At 41.9% G+C, this 15455-nt stretch overlaps 2 protein-coding genes across 2 annotated transcripts; both read right to left on the reverse strand.

Moving 5' to 3' along the window:
• Window positions 1-10: 10 nt before the first annotated feature.
• ANKRD23 (ankyrin repeat domain 23) lies at window positions 11-5663 on the reverse strand. Its single transcript, XM_074288429.1, has 9 exons — window positions 5525-5663; window positions 3768-3914; window positions 3350-3478; window positions 3097-3222; window positions 2869-2967; window positions 2644-2742; window positions 2339-2437; window positions 2013-2111; window positions 11-1908 (listed from the first exon to the last, which is right to left on the reverse strand). Exons 1-9 carry the CDS (start codon window positions 5549-5551, stop codon window positions 1813-1815), a joined length of 921 nt encoding a protein of 306 aa, XP_074144530.1. The 5' UTR covers window positions 5552-5663; the 3' UTR covers window positions 11-1812.
• A 610-nt stretch (window positions 5664-6273) lies between these two features.
• ANKRD39 (ankyrin repeat domain 39) lies at window positions 6274-14874 on the reverse strand. The gene is made up of 4 exons (XM_074288430.1): window positions 14437-14874; window positions 12734-12837; window positions 8142-8345; window positions 6274-7711 (listed from the first exon to the last, which is right to left on the reverse strand). Exons 1-4 carry the CDS (start codon window positions 14534-14536, stop codon window positions 7568-7570), a joined length of 552 nt encoding a protein of 183 aa, XP_074144531.1. The 5' UTR covers window positions 14537-14874; the 3' UTR covers window positions 6274-7567.
• Between the last annotated feature and the right edge of the window lie 581 nt (window positions 14875-15455).

Here is a 15455-nt window from a genome sequence, read left to right on the forward strand (position 1 = left end):
TCTTATTGCATTTTTTTCCATTTTCTCACTTTAATCACTGCCATAATCATGTGACAGAACTTATGTCCTCTAGCCTTGTAGACTACATAGCCTAGAAGGCAAGGCCAGGATGCCGGTGTGTGGAAGGTTTAGGGCCTCAGCCCACAGAGGTGGGTTTTGTCTGTTGCTCTCATCACATGGAGGTCACTCAACCCTTTAAGCTCAAGGGGAGTGGAAGCCTATGAACATTAGCAGCCACAGTGGCATTTGTCATGTTAAGAATACGTAATCCAGGCCTTCAACCTAGGCCTGGCCCAGAGAACTTGCATAGCACTTAACAGCTTAAGGGAGAGAGGTCCTGCCCTTCTTTGGGTTTCCTCCTTCTCCCTTTATCTTCTGTCAGTCAGCTAAAGCAAGGTTTTTGAAGAAGAGGTCTCTGGTAATTCGAAGATCTCAGCCTGACCAGCAGTACTGGATCAGCAATACAATAAATAGAAAGCAGAAAACTTAGTGGTAAGGACAATAGAAACTTGCCTTAGGATTCCACCTATCAGTATCCACTAAGAAAGGTAATATAAAAAGAAGAGGATCTCAGTTAATCATTCAGTGTACAAAAATATATGGAGAAAATATCCAGAACGTATTCATCATACTCAGTTCCACTGTCTTCTCTGCAGCCATCCTTTTCTCCTGTGCCTCAGCACAAGGGAGTATGAGAATCCAAGCCTTGCTGTATGTAGGACAGCAGGCATAGTTCCTTCTCTGATAAGTAGGAGAGAGAGGTGGCACCTCAACACCATGGCAATCTACCCCAGGACTGACTGCCATGTCAGGGAAGCCTCAATCCTTGCAAGTTTGGGCCACCCCTCCAAGTATTTCGGGGGGAGGGAGGCCACAAATAACTGCAGATCAAAAGACTGTCACACTGATACCTAGGCCTCGGTGAAAACAAAATTTTAAATCATAGAAATTCTGACCAAAACCCTGCAGCAAAGAGAAATGACTGGGGACCAGGGTGGTCTAACCCTAAACTGTCAGTCTTACAGGACCCTTTAGCAACCAGGTTGGTTATGGACTTAGGGTTTGGTTTACTGTATGTACAGCTAACACTGCAAAAGTCACAACAACCAACTCAATAAGAGTCCTTAAGACTGAAACTTTCTAAAGCTACATCATATCCCATCAGGGTTGCTGCTGATGGAAATGAGTCCCTAGATAAGATGTAACACAGTTTAGGTCAACCACAGGTTTAAAAGAGCACAACTCTGGTTCTGATGCTTCTGAATAGCTTTTGTGGGCACCATGGTTGATATGCTGCCAGAGTTCTCATCTCCTCAATCTTCACTAGCCCTAACTTCATCTTTGTATCTTAAATCTTCTTTCATTTCACGCCTACATTCTTTACAAATTTATAATCTCTTTACTGACCTGAACAGTTTGTCTCTGACCAACTCAAACCAAATAGGACACCCCTAAATAGGACACCCCCCTTAAGAGTTATAAGTATACTTAATTTCCATCTGAATTCTGACCTCCTCATCACTGAGGTAGCTACCAGGAGAGGTGAAAAGTTGAAGGACAAGGAAAATAATCTGGACCAGTATCCTCTGCTATACAGAATACTAGGAATTGAAGGGGGAAAAGACAAAAAGGCCAGAGAGTCAACCTTGCCAAACATGGTAGAACAGATAAATAGAAGGGGATAAGGGAATAATAGAATAGGGGGAAAATCCAACTTGTGGCCTGACCACCCGTCTACACTAGTCTACTACTAGTAGACCAGAAGGGAAGGGGATGGAATGGTAGTAGCCTCTTCAAAGTCTGTCATCATCATCAGCAACGAGTTCGGGGATGCCCAACATAGGCCCGTAGTGTTTCCTGGATGCTTCTCTGCCAATCTCGGGCTAGCTGTACTGGTGTCATTGCCTCCTGAGAGCAAAGAATAGTCACTAATACATTTCATTTCCATCCACCCCCAAAGCAACCTCCTACGTCGGAGTGAAAAACTCCTTTGCCAACCCTGTCATACTCACAGCATTACGAACACCCAGCTTGGCCCCATATAGTAGCAACATCTTCATGGCCTTGTAGCGGCCATGCCGTACTGCCTCATGTAAAGCTGTATCTCCCTCCTATAGGAACGACACATTAAAGAGTAAGGTCCTCCCTTTATTCCATACCCTTTTTACTTTTATCTCCCATGTGTTGCTTATGAGCCAGTAGAAATGGTAAGAAGGAATAGCTCCTGATTCTTCCACAACTCCATGAAAACAGGTGCTGCCAATGAGCTTCTCAGGTAAATTTTCATCCAATTAAGATGCCCTCAGATCACTTTCCATTACTATGACCACTTTCTTACCTTATCCTGTGTATCAATTTGGGCTCCACAAGCAATAAGATGTTCAAGGCAGTCACAGTGTCCTGTTCGCACAGCCACATGCAAGGGTGTACTCCAAATCTAGACAGATGCAAGAAGTCCCAGATTAGGAATTTGTTAATTCCAAACAATTTACTTCACCCAAACTACCCAAACACATACTCAACCAAATGAGAGAAATTTCTTCCCACACACAATGAAACCACCTCATTGAAGGACTTGCACCATTAGCTCTCCAGCACTGATGATATGCCTGAGTAATCCATACTCCCTGCCAGAACCTTTACCTTGTCCCGGGCATTGACATTAGCTCCTTGGTTGAGCAGCTGTTTAAGGATGTCTAAACGCCCTCCACGGCAGGCCCAGAACAAAGGTGTCCGATCCAACTGTAAAAGAGAGTCCTGGGTTTGGAGAAGGGCTTCAGAAGGTACATCTTTAGGATAAGTTTCCCAATTCAGGGGGGGGGGGGGATCCCAATCTTCCAGCCCTGTCTCTTCTTCCTCCCAACTTACCATGTCTCGAGCATCAACTGTGGCACCTGCCTCCAACAGCTTGTCTACAATCTGGCTATGACCCTTCAGACTAGCCCAGTGTAAGGCTGTTCGATGGAACTGAGTATAGAGAAAAGAAAGAGATGCGGTAGTGGATGGCTACCCTTCCAAGAGGATGAGAATAAAGGAATTATTCCTTTAACTAGGTTTGAAATGTCAAAAACTCTTCTCAATTTCTCTCTGTCCTACCATGTCATGGGCGTCTGGGTCACCACCATCTGCTAGGTACTTATCAATCAAGAGCTCTTGGTTTTCAACAGCTGCCTTCAGAAATGTCTCCAGATCCACAGGCTGCAGCTGGGATGAGGGCTGCAGCTGGGGTAGAAGGAGGATAAAATCATGGATCATTCCAAACAGGCTAACACCTTTTAGTATTGTAGCCCAGGCTGAAATGCTCTTGGGCCTCCATTAGGTGTTTTCACCACCATTGGTCTCCACTCACCTGAAGTGGGGGATCAGGTGCCCTGGGGGGGACCTTCCGTTTCAGGCGTTTTTCTTTCCTCTGCCGCACCAAGTTCTCCAAGTCTGCTAGGCTCTCAAGCCTGAGCCTGGAATTGTTAAAAGTCTGGAGCTGAAATAGAAGAAACAGGTCACACATATAGAATGAGGATGGTAGAAACTACTTAGCAATGGAATATTGACAGCTATCAAAACTAATCCAGATCATCTGGCATAACTTTTTCATTATCCTTTCACCTGGAAAGCTCAAGGTTACAGGTATGGATTTCCTGAAGTTCCATGATACACACACACACACACACACACACACACATATATATATATATATATTTTTTTTTTCCCCAACATTACCTTAGCAGCTCTCCAGACATCTCTCCCTCACACACACACAATATACTCACTTTCTTCCTTTTTTCTTCAGCTAACTTTTGCTTCTCCAGGGCCACAGTCTCTTGCGGACCCAGTCCAGGGTCACCTCTCCAGCTTCCAGATTCAAGGATTCCATGTCCAATTCCCAGAATTTTGCCCTCAGTTCTCTCATCACTTATCTGTGAAGAAGAGGTTGTTGGGAAATGTCTAAAAGCCCTCTGAAAACAATTGCTCAGTAACTGCTTGAACCTGGTGGACAAGGGAGCCCTTGGATTTGTAGCTAAGCTCAGCTGAGGGACAAGTTCTTACCAATTGCAGTGCTTCCTAAGGATTTGGGGAGTGGCTAACTGCCATATGCACTTGCACCTGTCCTTGCAGGGGGTCATAATCCTAGCTATTTATACCACATTTGTCCCTGCAGTTGGGTAGGGTCACATAAGGGAAGGAAAAAACTTCTAATATGCTGAACAGATGACAGCCCATCACCAACCAATCTCCTGTTGCTATCAGGGCCAGACTGACCCAGAGGCAGAAGTCCAGATTCCTAGACTATTCCAGGAGACAAAAGTCATTCCTGTTTACTCCTTGCTGAGGGGCTGGAAATGGTGAGAAAGAAGGGATATGAAGATGAGACTCAGAGAAAGGGCAAAATAGAGCACTTTTAGACCAAGGGTTTTTAACCTTGCTCTAGCAGTCTGATAAAACTTACAATAAAACCAGAATGTTTTAAAAAACACTTAAGGTAAAATGCAGAGAATTGCAAAGGAAACTGCAAAACATGTTCATAAACTTCAAATTAAGTAGCCCTGCTTCATAAATATACAGATCTAATTTCTGTAGAAATTACATTGACCTTCCAGTCACATTTGCTATACACCATCTCATTTGTCTCAGCCAAGGAGTAACTATCCAGGCTCACTTCACTCTGCTCCCAGGAAAGTCCACTGTGGCCCAGAAGTGAGGACAGGATCTTTGCCTTGTTCTCAGTGCACAATAGGCTTAAGAGCAGGATGGGCATTGGATGGAAAGCAGACTCGTAACTACAATTATACATATAGTAGTGGATAACTCATTTCATTTCCCAGGAGCTTGATTTGTTCATCTACAAAATTATGTCAATTAGATGACCCACTAAGGTCCCTTCCTATTCCAGAACACCTTTTCCTGCAATATAGAGTAGAGCAATTTACCATTCCTACCGCAATAATCAGGAATCTAGCTCTACACAAGACATCACTTTGGTTTACCACATGTTTGTCAGAAGACCCAAGTCATCCACAGTTCTCCCAATCCTAATGGTCCAAGGCAAAACTCCCCAAAATTTCCAAAGGATCTGTCCATGATACTCAGCAACTTTATCCCCACAAATGCCACATTCTATTTTCCAGACACTAGTTTGGGACCTAGTTTGGGAAAGGGAACAGACAATTTATGGTTCCTAAAGTCCTCATTCCCCTAACCAACAACTAGGCTTCTCTGGAATTAAATACAGCTACTTTCAGGCTGTCAAGAGGGCTAACTGTAGGGTAATACACAGGGACATCTCCGAGGGCTTTGGAATATAAGATCAGGACAAATGAGAAAGTACAAAGTAAGTACCAGCTTACTTGGCTTTAGTATCTTGAAATACTTAATCTACTTACCGGCCTCATTCAATTGTTATGTAAACTAGTTCAAAAAACTATTCTGAGACAAAAGTACTAACAGTAAATTCTGTGATTCCCTACCTGAAACTATCACTAAGATGTAAAAAAACCAGCTTCCCATTTATCCACAGCCCCCAGCTTACCAATTGCTGAATGCTGATGAAATCCATGGTCCCCCCCTGCTCTTGATTCCCTCATTATGGCTAGCTGACTAGCACTTTGCTTTTTATATCAGTACTGCTGCCACAAAGATAGAGGGCACAGGAAGGACCCAGGGATGAAGCCAAGGCCTACAGGGTCAGATAGTTCAGAGCTTCTGCAACTAACCAAAATACCAGCCTTGAAACTGGACCCAGCTGAGGGCAAAATACAGTGGTGTTATCAGCTGAGTCAGTCATATCTCCATCTACCCCCCCCCCCTTCTATTTGACCTCTTTATATACTGGCACAGCAATAGTAACAGAGATGACCCAGGGGAATCTAGCCCAAGTGTATGACTAAGTATAATTACCCAGCAAGCCTAAAGTTAAACAGGTCAGGAGGTCTAAGCTAATGGTTCCAATGTTACTCTGTAGTAGCATAAATACCTAGATAGGGTATTGTATTTGTCAAGAAAAGGGCAGGCTTCTAAAGATATAAAAGGGTGTTTAGCAAAGGTAAACCGGGAAGTGTCATCTTAAGAGGAAAGGCTAATTTCAACTGATGATTGACCAAGCTTCTCTATTCCCCACTGCCTGATACCTTCCCACATTTTTTCTCCCATAGTTTTTAATTTCTAAGCTAAGTGCATACAAACCAAGCTTAACCTGTCACCAACAGTAATCACTCTAAAAAAGGTAATTCCACACATGAACTCTAGACACAGTACCTTGTCAATCTCTAAATCAGTAGGTTGTGAGCACTTTTTTTTCTTTATTAAAAATGTTAAAGCCTATATTCTTAGGAATAGGTAACAAGAATCAGAGCTCCACAACCAATGCAAAGTAAGTCTTTATATTGCCTCTGTTTAAAACCAGGAAACTTCTCCTAATTGAAGTGAAGCTGTAGCTTGTAGAGTCCTTTTCCAAGTCGAGCAAAGCCAAGTAAACCCAGTCCTGTTTCCTCTTCCCAAACATAAAATCCAATTCCATGCTTTTCTTCCCTGATCCCCTGACAGGCTGTGCCTATTTCCCATAAGGGTAGTCTGATTCTTTATCTAGCTGGTTAAAATCTTGACCTTGAATAGAAAAATAGATGCTAATGAAAGATGATTCCGTAATCAGATCAAGAGAACTGCAAAGCAGCAGGGAAAAGAACCAGAGTTTCTAAAGATTCAGTAGTGGCACAAATTATTCTCCTGGCCTTGGATCAAGTTTGAAAGGGCTACATTCACTGAATAAGGATTTAAAAGCTGCATTTAGAGCTGGAAGAGATTTTTGACATTATGTTGTCTAGCTCATTTACAGATGACAAAAGTAGTAAGTAATGGGACTGGGATTTAAATCCAGATTCTAAGTCCAAATCCAGCACTCTACTACACCAACCTACTTCTTGAATTCTCAACTGAGGTAGTCCAAAATGAGTGACACTATCAGAGCTATTTTCCTTGTAAGTGCTTTAATGCTTTATGGGAACGTCCAAGCAGCCCATGTCTTGGGATTTTCTTTAATCTAGAGAACATTTTCCTTTCTGATATAGTTTTGACAGATTCTAGATGATTTCTTGCCTCCAAGTTTTAAGGTCACTGAAGAGTTGTTTATGACTGTCAGCAAAATACTAAAAGAAAAATAAGTCTGACTCTACTTGCACCATAACAATGAGATTAACTCAATGGGATATCTGGGTATTGAATATTTTACTCCAAGAAAAAGGATTGTTCTGGGGTTTGGGAAAAACTGTTTCCCCTTAAGAATTATCTGGTCATTGGTACTGACTGAACTAGGGAAATAATATATAGATAGGCATCTCCACTAAGTTAGAATATACTAATGTGCTAATTTAGAATATGATCACCTTGTCAGGCTGGATCGCCTGCACCAAGTTCCCTTCCTGGCCTGGGCAGTGACCTCCCTCAAGACGGTCCTATCTCTTTTGCTCAGTCTCACAAGCCCTGAGTTTCAGTTTCCCATTCTGTAGAATGCAGGAATAGAAGAAGATGCTTGGGGATCCAGATTTCAGAATCCTTGCCGAGACAGAAATCTGGTTATTCAGCTAGCAAGCAAGTCTCGAAGATCACTGTTGCAGGGCAGTAAATCACAGGCTAGCCGAGCCTTTCGGTCCCGAACAGCTTTCAAAGCTGGGCTATGCTGCAGCAGAAGGCAACACAGATCCAAGTGACCTCTCTCAGCAGCCTAGGAAGGAAAACAACAATCAAGGAGGGGAAAAGTTCTCCTAAGACATACTATGTCAACTCTGACATTTCTTCTCTGAGGTTTCTTCATTATGCCCTGAAACCCCAATAGAACCACCTTCTCTCCTAAAAAAAGAGTCACTATTCTAATGTCCTGGAAATAAAGGGACTTCCAGTTTGATTCTCATTCTGGTTTAATTCTCCCATCAAAGAACCAGGGATAAAAGGCAAATTCTAATAATAGATTTTTATTTATCTTGGATTCTAAAGCCATTTTCCCCCATTACCTTGTCATTACCCCAAAAAGAAAACTATTAAAAAAAAAAATAGACAATTCCTACTTACTGATTATCATTTCTACCTGATTTAACTAAGTCAGATCCTTCCTTCTCACTTCTAATTAGCAAGGACGTTTGAAAATTGATATATACCTTGTGTAGGCTGGTCATTCCATCATCATCTGCCACACCTGGATTAGCTCCATGGGATAATAGTAGTCGAACCACTTCAGTATGACCACAATAGCTGGCTCGGTGCAACGCTGTTGCACCCCCATGTGTTTGAGCATCACACTTGGCTCCACTCTCTAGGAGAAACTGGCACACAGCATAGTGCCCATTTCGACTGGCATAGTGCTGTAAAGAATCAAGTAAATAGAAATCAGAACTGGGAATTACCCCTATACCTAAGAGTCAGCTCTGAAAGAAGAGAAGAAAGATAGAAACAAGTAAAATGCCAAATATTTGAATTTTCTTTTTATTCTCCCCTCCCCCCACCAAATGAAAACAAAAACAAAATTCATTACAAATGTGTATAATTATGCAAAACAAATTCTTGAATTACGCATGTCCAGAAATGAAATAAGAAATGAAAGAAAAAATATCCTTCATCACAAATTCTCTGGAACTACAATAGGTGATCATTGTGTTGATCAGTTACAAAGTCTTTCAGAGATGACCATCTTTATGATGTTGTAATTGCATTATGTTTCCCTGATTTTGCTCACTTTTCTTTGCATCAGGTCACACAAGTCTTTCCAGCTTTTTCTGAAATTATGCCCACCATTATTTCCTACAGCACGAGTATTCCATCACATTTTCATATTTGCTTGGCATTCTTCAACTGACGGTTATCAATTAACGATTCTTTACTATCAAAAACAGGGCTGCTATAATATTTCTGTACATGAATCCTTTTCCTCCTCTGATCTTTTTGGGGTATGCTTCTCTTGATTCCTATATTTGTAAGTTAGATTTTTTACTCAGCACTAATTTTTTTCCTCAAAAAATGCCTTAAAGTCCTCTATATTGTTAAAGGTTTAATTCCCCTCTCCTCCCATAAGATAACCAGTTTTGCTAAGTAAGTTATTCTTGGTTGTAAGACTAGATCCTTAACCTTCTAGAATTTCAAATTCCAAGCTCTCTGTTCCTTTAATGTGTTGGCTGCTATATTTTGTGTGATCCTAACTGGCTTCTTAGTATTTGCCTTCTTTCTTTCTGACTACTTGCAATATTTTCTTAACTTAGGAGCTATGGATTTTTACTATAATTTTTATTTGGGAGTTTCTTTCAGGTGATCAATGGGTTCTTTTCAATTTCTATTTTGCCCTCTGGTTCTAAGATATTTGAATATTTTGATTTCATGATTTCTTAAAGTATGAAGTTTAGATTCTTTTTTTTTTTATTCCTGGCTTTCAAGGAGTCTAATGATTTCTCCTCTTCCTCCTCCCTACCACCCCCCCACAACTTAATAATTATTTTTCCTAATTAGATGTAAATACAGTTTTCAACATTTCAAGATTTTGATTTCCACTGTTTCTTCCTCCCTCTCTCCAAGATGAAAAGCAAAAAGCAATTTGATATAGATTAAATACATTATACATTATAATCATATTAAGTATCTTTCCACATTATGTCATGTTGTGAAAGAAGACTCAAGAACAAAAGGGAAAAGCACAAAGAAGAAAAAACAGAAAAGCAAAAATAACATGCTTCCATCTGTATCCAGACTCCATAGTTCTTTCCCTGGATTTAAATAGCATTTTTTATCATGAGTCTTTTGGAATTGTTTAGATCATTGTGTTACTGAGAAGTGCAAAGTCTATCAAAATTGAACATCACACAATGTTGCTATTACTGTGTACAATGTTCTCTTCACTCTGCTCATTTCATTCAGGATCAATTCATGTAAATTTTTTCAGGTTTTTCAGAAATCTTTCTGCTCATTTCTTGTAAACACATTTTCTTCTAATTTTTTAGACTTTTTATATCTTTTAGACTGTTTTATATCTTAATATTGCATGGAGTCATTAGCTTCCAATTTGCCAATTTTAATTTTTAAGGAGTTAATTTCTAGTTAATTTATTTGGTAAGGTTTTTTTTTGTTTTGTTTTTTAACTTTTTTCCCCAAGCTTTTGTGTCTCTTTTGATATCTTTCTTCCATAGTTCTCATTTAGCTTTTAAAAATCATTTTTAGATCTTTAATTAAAAAAAAAAAAAAAAACTTTAATTCTAGGAATTCTTGTTAGACTTGTGTTCAAGAAGCACTTTTCTTTGAAGTTTTGCTGAAAGTTTTCAAGTGATTCTCTTGTGTGTTTGTATCTTGAAATTCCTGTTACAACTGCCATTCTTTATGATAGGGAGTTCTTTTTTTATTTATTCATTTTTCCAATCTACTTTTTGATTTCAGGTTTTATTTTAGTGCTAGGCACCACACTACTGGCGATGTCTGGCTTATATTTCTATCCTTTTAAATGCTTTTGTTGCTTTCACAGCTCTGTCTGGGGACCTACAAGTTTTCAGTGCTCTCAAAGTAATATAATTTGGGGAGAGATTTGTTCACTGGTCTGAACTCTTCAATTTCCTGATCCACATTTAAGTCTGTTGACTTGTGTATGGTTAAGAGTTTCAGCATACTATCAGACTCAGTCAATATTAGCCCACTGGGACATTCTGCAGATATGGAGCAACTAACTTTCCAGTTCCTTTTACTTCTGGGAGTCCTGAACTAGTTATTCTAGGACAGGCTTAGATGTTGGACTAGAGGCTAAATTGAGTTTCTTCTATGTTCTTGGGATCAGAGCTATGTACTATGGAACAAATTCCATGCTCTTGATAGATCTCCCCTATCCTGAATTTGAAATTCAGAAAATGGTGACACGGCTGCCAAATGATACCCATTTCTGCATCTAGTAATAGTTCTGAGATCTCCTAGGATCTTTTTTTGTCCTGTTACTATGTCTTACTCCACTGTGTTCTGCAGACCAGAATGCACTCTGCGCCACCAAGCTTGTGGCCAGCTGCCAACTCCAGCGTATGAAGACTTCTCCAAAACTGTCCTGATGGGGCAGCTAGGTGGCGCAGTGGATAGAGCACCAGCCTTGAATTCAGAAGGACCCAAGTTCAAATCTGGTCTCAGACACTTAACACTTCCTAGCTGTGTGACCCTGGGCAAGTCACTTAACCCCAGCCTCAAAAAAAAAAAAAAAAAAAAACTGTCCTGAGATGGAAAAAATAATTGACCATAACATTTTCTTGGTTTTCTTAATCAGAACATGAATTGATGTTTTATAGAGGAGGTTATTGCTTCCTCTTACTCTACTATTTTGACTCTGCCTCCTTGAATTACTTTTGTCTTTTTGTTTTTATCATAACTTTTTACTGATAGAACATATGCCTGAGTAATTTTTTACATTATCCCTTACACTCATTTCTGTTCCGACTTTTTCCTTCCCTCCCTCCATCTCCTCCCCTAGATGGCAAACAGTCTTGTACATGCTAATTATGTCATAGTATATCCTAGATACAATATATGTGTGCTGAACTGAACAGTTCTCTTATTGCATAGAGAATTAGATTTAGAAGGTAAAAATAATCTGGGAAGAAAAACAAAAGTGCAAAGTTTACACTCATTTCCCAGTGTTCCTTTTCTGGGTGTGGCTGATTCTGTCCATCATTGATCAATTGGAACTGAATTAGATCTTCTCTATGTCAAAGATATCCACTTCCATCAGAATACATCCTCATACAGTATTGTTGTTGATATTTCTTTGGGATATAAGCCCAGTAGTAGCACTGCTGGATCAAAGGGTATGCACAATTTGATAACTTTTTGGGCATAATTCCAGATTGCACTCCAGAATGGTTGGATTCTTTCACAACTCCACCAATAATGCATCAGTGTCCCAGTTTTTCTACATCCCCTCCAACATTCATCATTATTTGTTCCTGTCATTTTAGCCAATCTGACAGGTGTGTAGTGGTATCTCAGAGTTGTCTTAATTTGCATTTCTCTGATCAATAGTGATTTGGAACACTTTCATATGAGTGGAAATAGTTTCAGTTTCATCATCTGAAAATTGTTCATATTCTTTGATCATTTATCAACTGGAGAATGGTTTGATTTCTTATAAATTAAAGTCAATTCTCTGTATATTTTGGAAATGAGACCTTTATCAGAACCTTTAACTGTAAAAATGTTTTCCCAGTTTGTTGCTTCCTTTCTAATCTTGTTTGTATTAGTTTTGTTTGTGCAAAGGTTTTTTAATTTGATGTAATCAAAATTTTCTATTTTGTGATCAATAATGATCTCAAGTTCTTCTTTGGTCACAAATTCCTTCCTCCTCCACAAGTCTGGGAGGTAAACTATTTTCTGTTCCTCTAATTTATTTATGATCTCATTCTTTATGCCTAAATCATGGACCCATTTTGATCTTATCTTAGTATATGGTGTTAAGTGTGGGTCCATATCTAATTTCTGCCATACTAATTTCTAGTTTTCCCAGCAGTTTTTGTCAAATAGTGAATTCTTATCTTATCTACACCCAAGTTAGGGTGTCTAGGCCTCGAATTACTTTTTAACAATTCTCTTCTATCCAGTAAATCCTTTTATTCTGATTTAAAGTCCCTTTTCTAGGTTTGCTTTTCTTCCCTCAATTCAAGCCTTTTCTCTGGCTTTATCCAGATCAAAGATCTAGAATCCAAAAGGATTATTTCTTCTCAAACTCTTAAGATCTCAAACTTACCAGGGCAGTATATCCAGAAGGATCAGGTTGACTAGGGTCTGTTTCCTTCTGAATAAAATGTTTCACCCGTCCTAGGTCTCCATCCAGTGCTGCTGACCAGATCCCTGTGAAGAGTTTCAGAGCATGAGGCAAATGGATTTTATTCTTGCTATTCTGCAAAGCCAGTTACCTCTCAACTTTCAAGTTTCAGATTAAAATTATAAGTATAAAAACTCGATTTTGTTTATTATATCTTGGAGTGGGGAGGAGGCTGGAAGTAAGGAGGCAAGACCTGAGAGAAGTAGCTCCAATATTTTGCTTCATGATTTAATTACACTCTTTAATATCTAGATAATCAAATTTCATACAAATCAATGAAACATAAGTTTTATTAGGTTTAGATATTAGAGTTTAGATATGACAAGGCCCTTTTGAAATTTATAGTTTAGTATGGGAAAAAATCCAGGTATACTTCTACCACCGAGCCTGCATAGCTCAATGAAACTGGGCTACATAGTGCAGTTATCCAAACAAAAGGTCATAGTGGAGAGTTCTGACAAAAGGTGGCCTACTGAAAAAGAAAATGGCAAACTACTTCAGTGTCTTTGCGGAGAATACCCCATGGGCAGTCTACAGTCCAAGGGATCTAGAAGAGTCAACCAGAACTGAATGACAATACTTTTACCATCCCTTCAGATGAGACTGAAGGCAAGTTCAGGGCATGGTTACACAGCATGCAGAGGTATCATGGCAAGTTAAAACTAGAAATGACTGAAACTTGTAGTGCCTTTCCCCTGCTACCCCCAGCTAGCCATCTCATTTTACAAAGGAGAAAACTGAAGTCCGGAAAATGACTTGAATCTCCTTGGCTGTCAGGTCAGCCTTCTCTCCGCCACACGAGGCTCTCTTTCCCTCAGGGCCCACGTAGGGAGTTAGTAAAGAGACTGCATAAACACATGTACATACGCACATACACGTATGTATAGACAAACATGTATATGTGTGTGCATGTGTATCTAAGCCTTTCTACGCCCACAGAGAGACTTGGAGAACCTATGTCTACATACACATCGAAAACGAATAAGCTGGTGAGCCTTTTGCTACCGATGGCCTGAATTAAGTCCTCTTATCAAAGATACAGAGCTGGAAGAAACCCCAAGTTGGTCTAGTAGGCCAACCTCCTCATCTGCCTGAAGGCCCCTGCACCTCAGTCTGCGGAACTTTTTGATCTTTCTGGCTCCTCCGGTCCCTCTCCCCGTCTCAGTTCCCAGAGAGCAGGAAAATGTGTTCGTGTATTTGCATGCCCAGAGCGGGACGCAGCCCTCCACACGGCTGCTGGCACATTAGGTCGGTGCTTATTAAGTGTCTGGTGAGTTGAATGGCCTGAATGTAATCCAACATACATAGCAGAGGGCTGTCCATGGGCCAAACACTACTCAGGGGTCCCCACTAGGGGAGAAGGGCACCGTGGGCAAGGCCTAAGGTTGCCTCCGCCTCGGATTTCTATGCTTCCCCCTCTGCCGGTACAGAAAATATAAAATCCCTGGCTCCGTTTCTAGTGTTGGCAGGACTCCAGATCTAGGGCTGGCCCTACAGACAGAACGGCAGAGGGACGATGGACTGGAGCAGTCCCTCCTTTCAAAACATCCGGGGCCTGCCTGAGAGCCCCGTGGCCTCCCACGGCCTACTCGAGGGGCCGAGGCCCTCGCTCATGCCCCGCCCACCTCTCTCGAAGTCCATCTCTTCCAGAGTCTGCTGCACGCTGGGCACAGCGCTCTGGTGAGAGCAGCAGGCAGCGTCCCCGCAAGTCCGGGGCGCCGCCATGTCCTCAGAAGGCAGTACACCTGAAGGAGCTCTCAAGCAGCGCTCGAGTACGAAAGTGAAGGAGAGACGAGAACGTCTCGCTTCACGCTACGTCGCAACGTGTACGTCACAGTTGCGTCATCGCGTCCTGCCGCCCCTTGTCCCCTGGGCCGGTGCTGCTGATCGAATCCCTGAGGTAGCTTTCCGGCAGTAGCCAGACAAAGACCAGCGCAAGCATCCGGAGCACCGGCCAGCTGAGGATTAAAGCAACGAGTCTCTCCTTTCCCAGACGGGCCCTGTGCTTTCTACAAGCAACTTTGGGCAGTCTGCTGCCATGTTCCAGTCCAAAGCTGGACGCAGACGACCAATCGGAAGACGAAGGTTTGGTCCCATGAGCCAATCAAAGTCACAGGGAAAGAAAGGGGAGGGACTTAGAGGCTCGAGGCGCAGCGTCCAGCGGAGGGCGCGCTAGGATAAGCAGTAAGCGGGAAGGGCGGGAAGGGGCGTGACCCGGCCGGGAGAGAAGGGGACTGGTCAGGGAGGGCAGTGGAGGTGCCAGTCAGAACTGCGCCTGCGCCCCTGCTTCAGGCGGCGGGGTGAGCTCGGAGTGGCTTCCCGCTGGCTAGGTTGGCCCCCTCTCACTAAGCCCTGTGGGCTCAAGGCTGTCACGGGGTCGCTACTGCCCTGGTAAAGATAGGTGCGCAGGCCGCTTATGCTCTGTTAATGAGACCTACCCCCAAGGACTTGTGATAGGCTACACAGTCTGGTCAGCGAACACTGATTAGGCTCTTGCTGTGTGTAAGCGCCGGGCCAAGCCTTGGGGCTGGGGCAAAAGCAGCCCTGAAGCCCGGAAGCTTGTAGCCTGAGGGGCTAAAGTCAAGCGAAAGCAAGAAACTCGTCCAGAATATACGGGGGAATCGGGGGCGATCTGCGGGACAGC

The sequence above is a fragment of the Sminthopsis crassicaudata genome, chromosome 2, assembly GCF_048593235.1.
Source record: "Sminthopsis crassicaudata isolate SCR6 chromosome 2, ASM4859323v1, whole genome shotgun sequence".
NCBI classification, from domain to species: Eukaryota; Metazoa; Chordata; class Mammalia; order Dasyuromorphia; family Dasyuridae; genus Sminthopsis; species Sminthopsis crassicaudata.

Excerpts from the sequence above, each read along its gene's own strand:
- ANKRD39 (XM_074288430.1), bottom strand. The coding sequence starts at position 14,536 with ATGGCGGCGCCCCGGACTTGCGGGGACGCTGCCTGCTGCTCTCACCAG. Across the intron at positions 12,838-14,436 it reads AGAGATGGACTTCGAGAGAG|GGATCTGGTCAGCAGCACTG; the intron begins GTGGGCGGGGCA and ends AACTCTTCACAG. Across the intron at positions 8,346-12,733 it reads CTTCTGGATATACTGCCCTG|CACTATGCCAGTCGAAATGG; the intron begins GTAAGTTTGAGA and ends GATTCTTTACAG.
- ANKRD23 (XM_074288429.1), bottom strand. The coding sequence starts at position 5,551 with ATGGATTTCATCAGCATTCAGCAATTG. Across the intron at positions 3,479-3,767 it reads CTGAAGAAAAAAGGAAGAAA|CTCCAGACTTTTAACAATTC; the intron begins GTGAGTATATTG and ends CTTCTATTTCAG. Across the intron at positions 2,438-2,643 it reads ATGTCAATGCCCGGGACAAG|ATTTGGAGTACACCCTTGCA; the intron begins GTAAAGGTTCTG and ends GCATCTGTCTAG.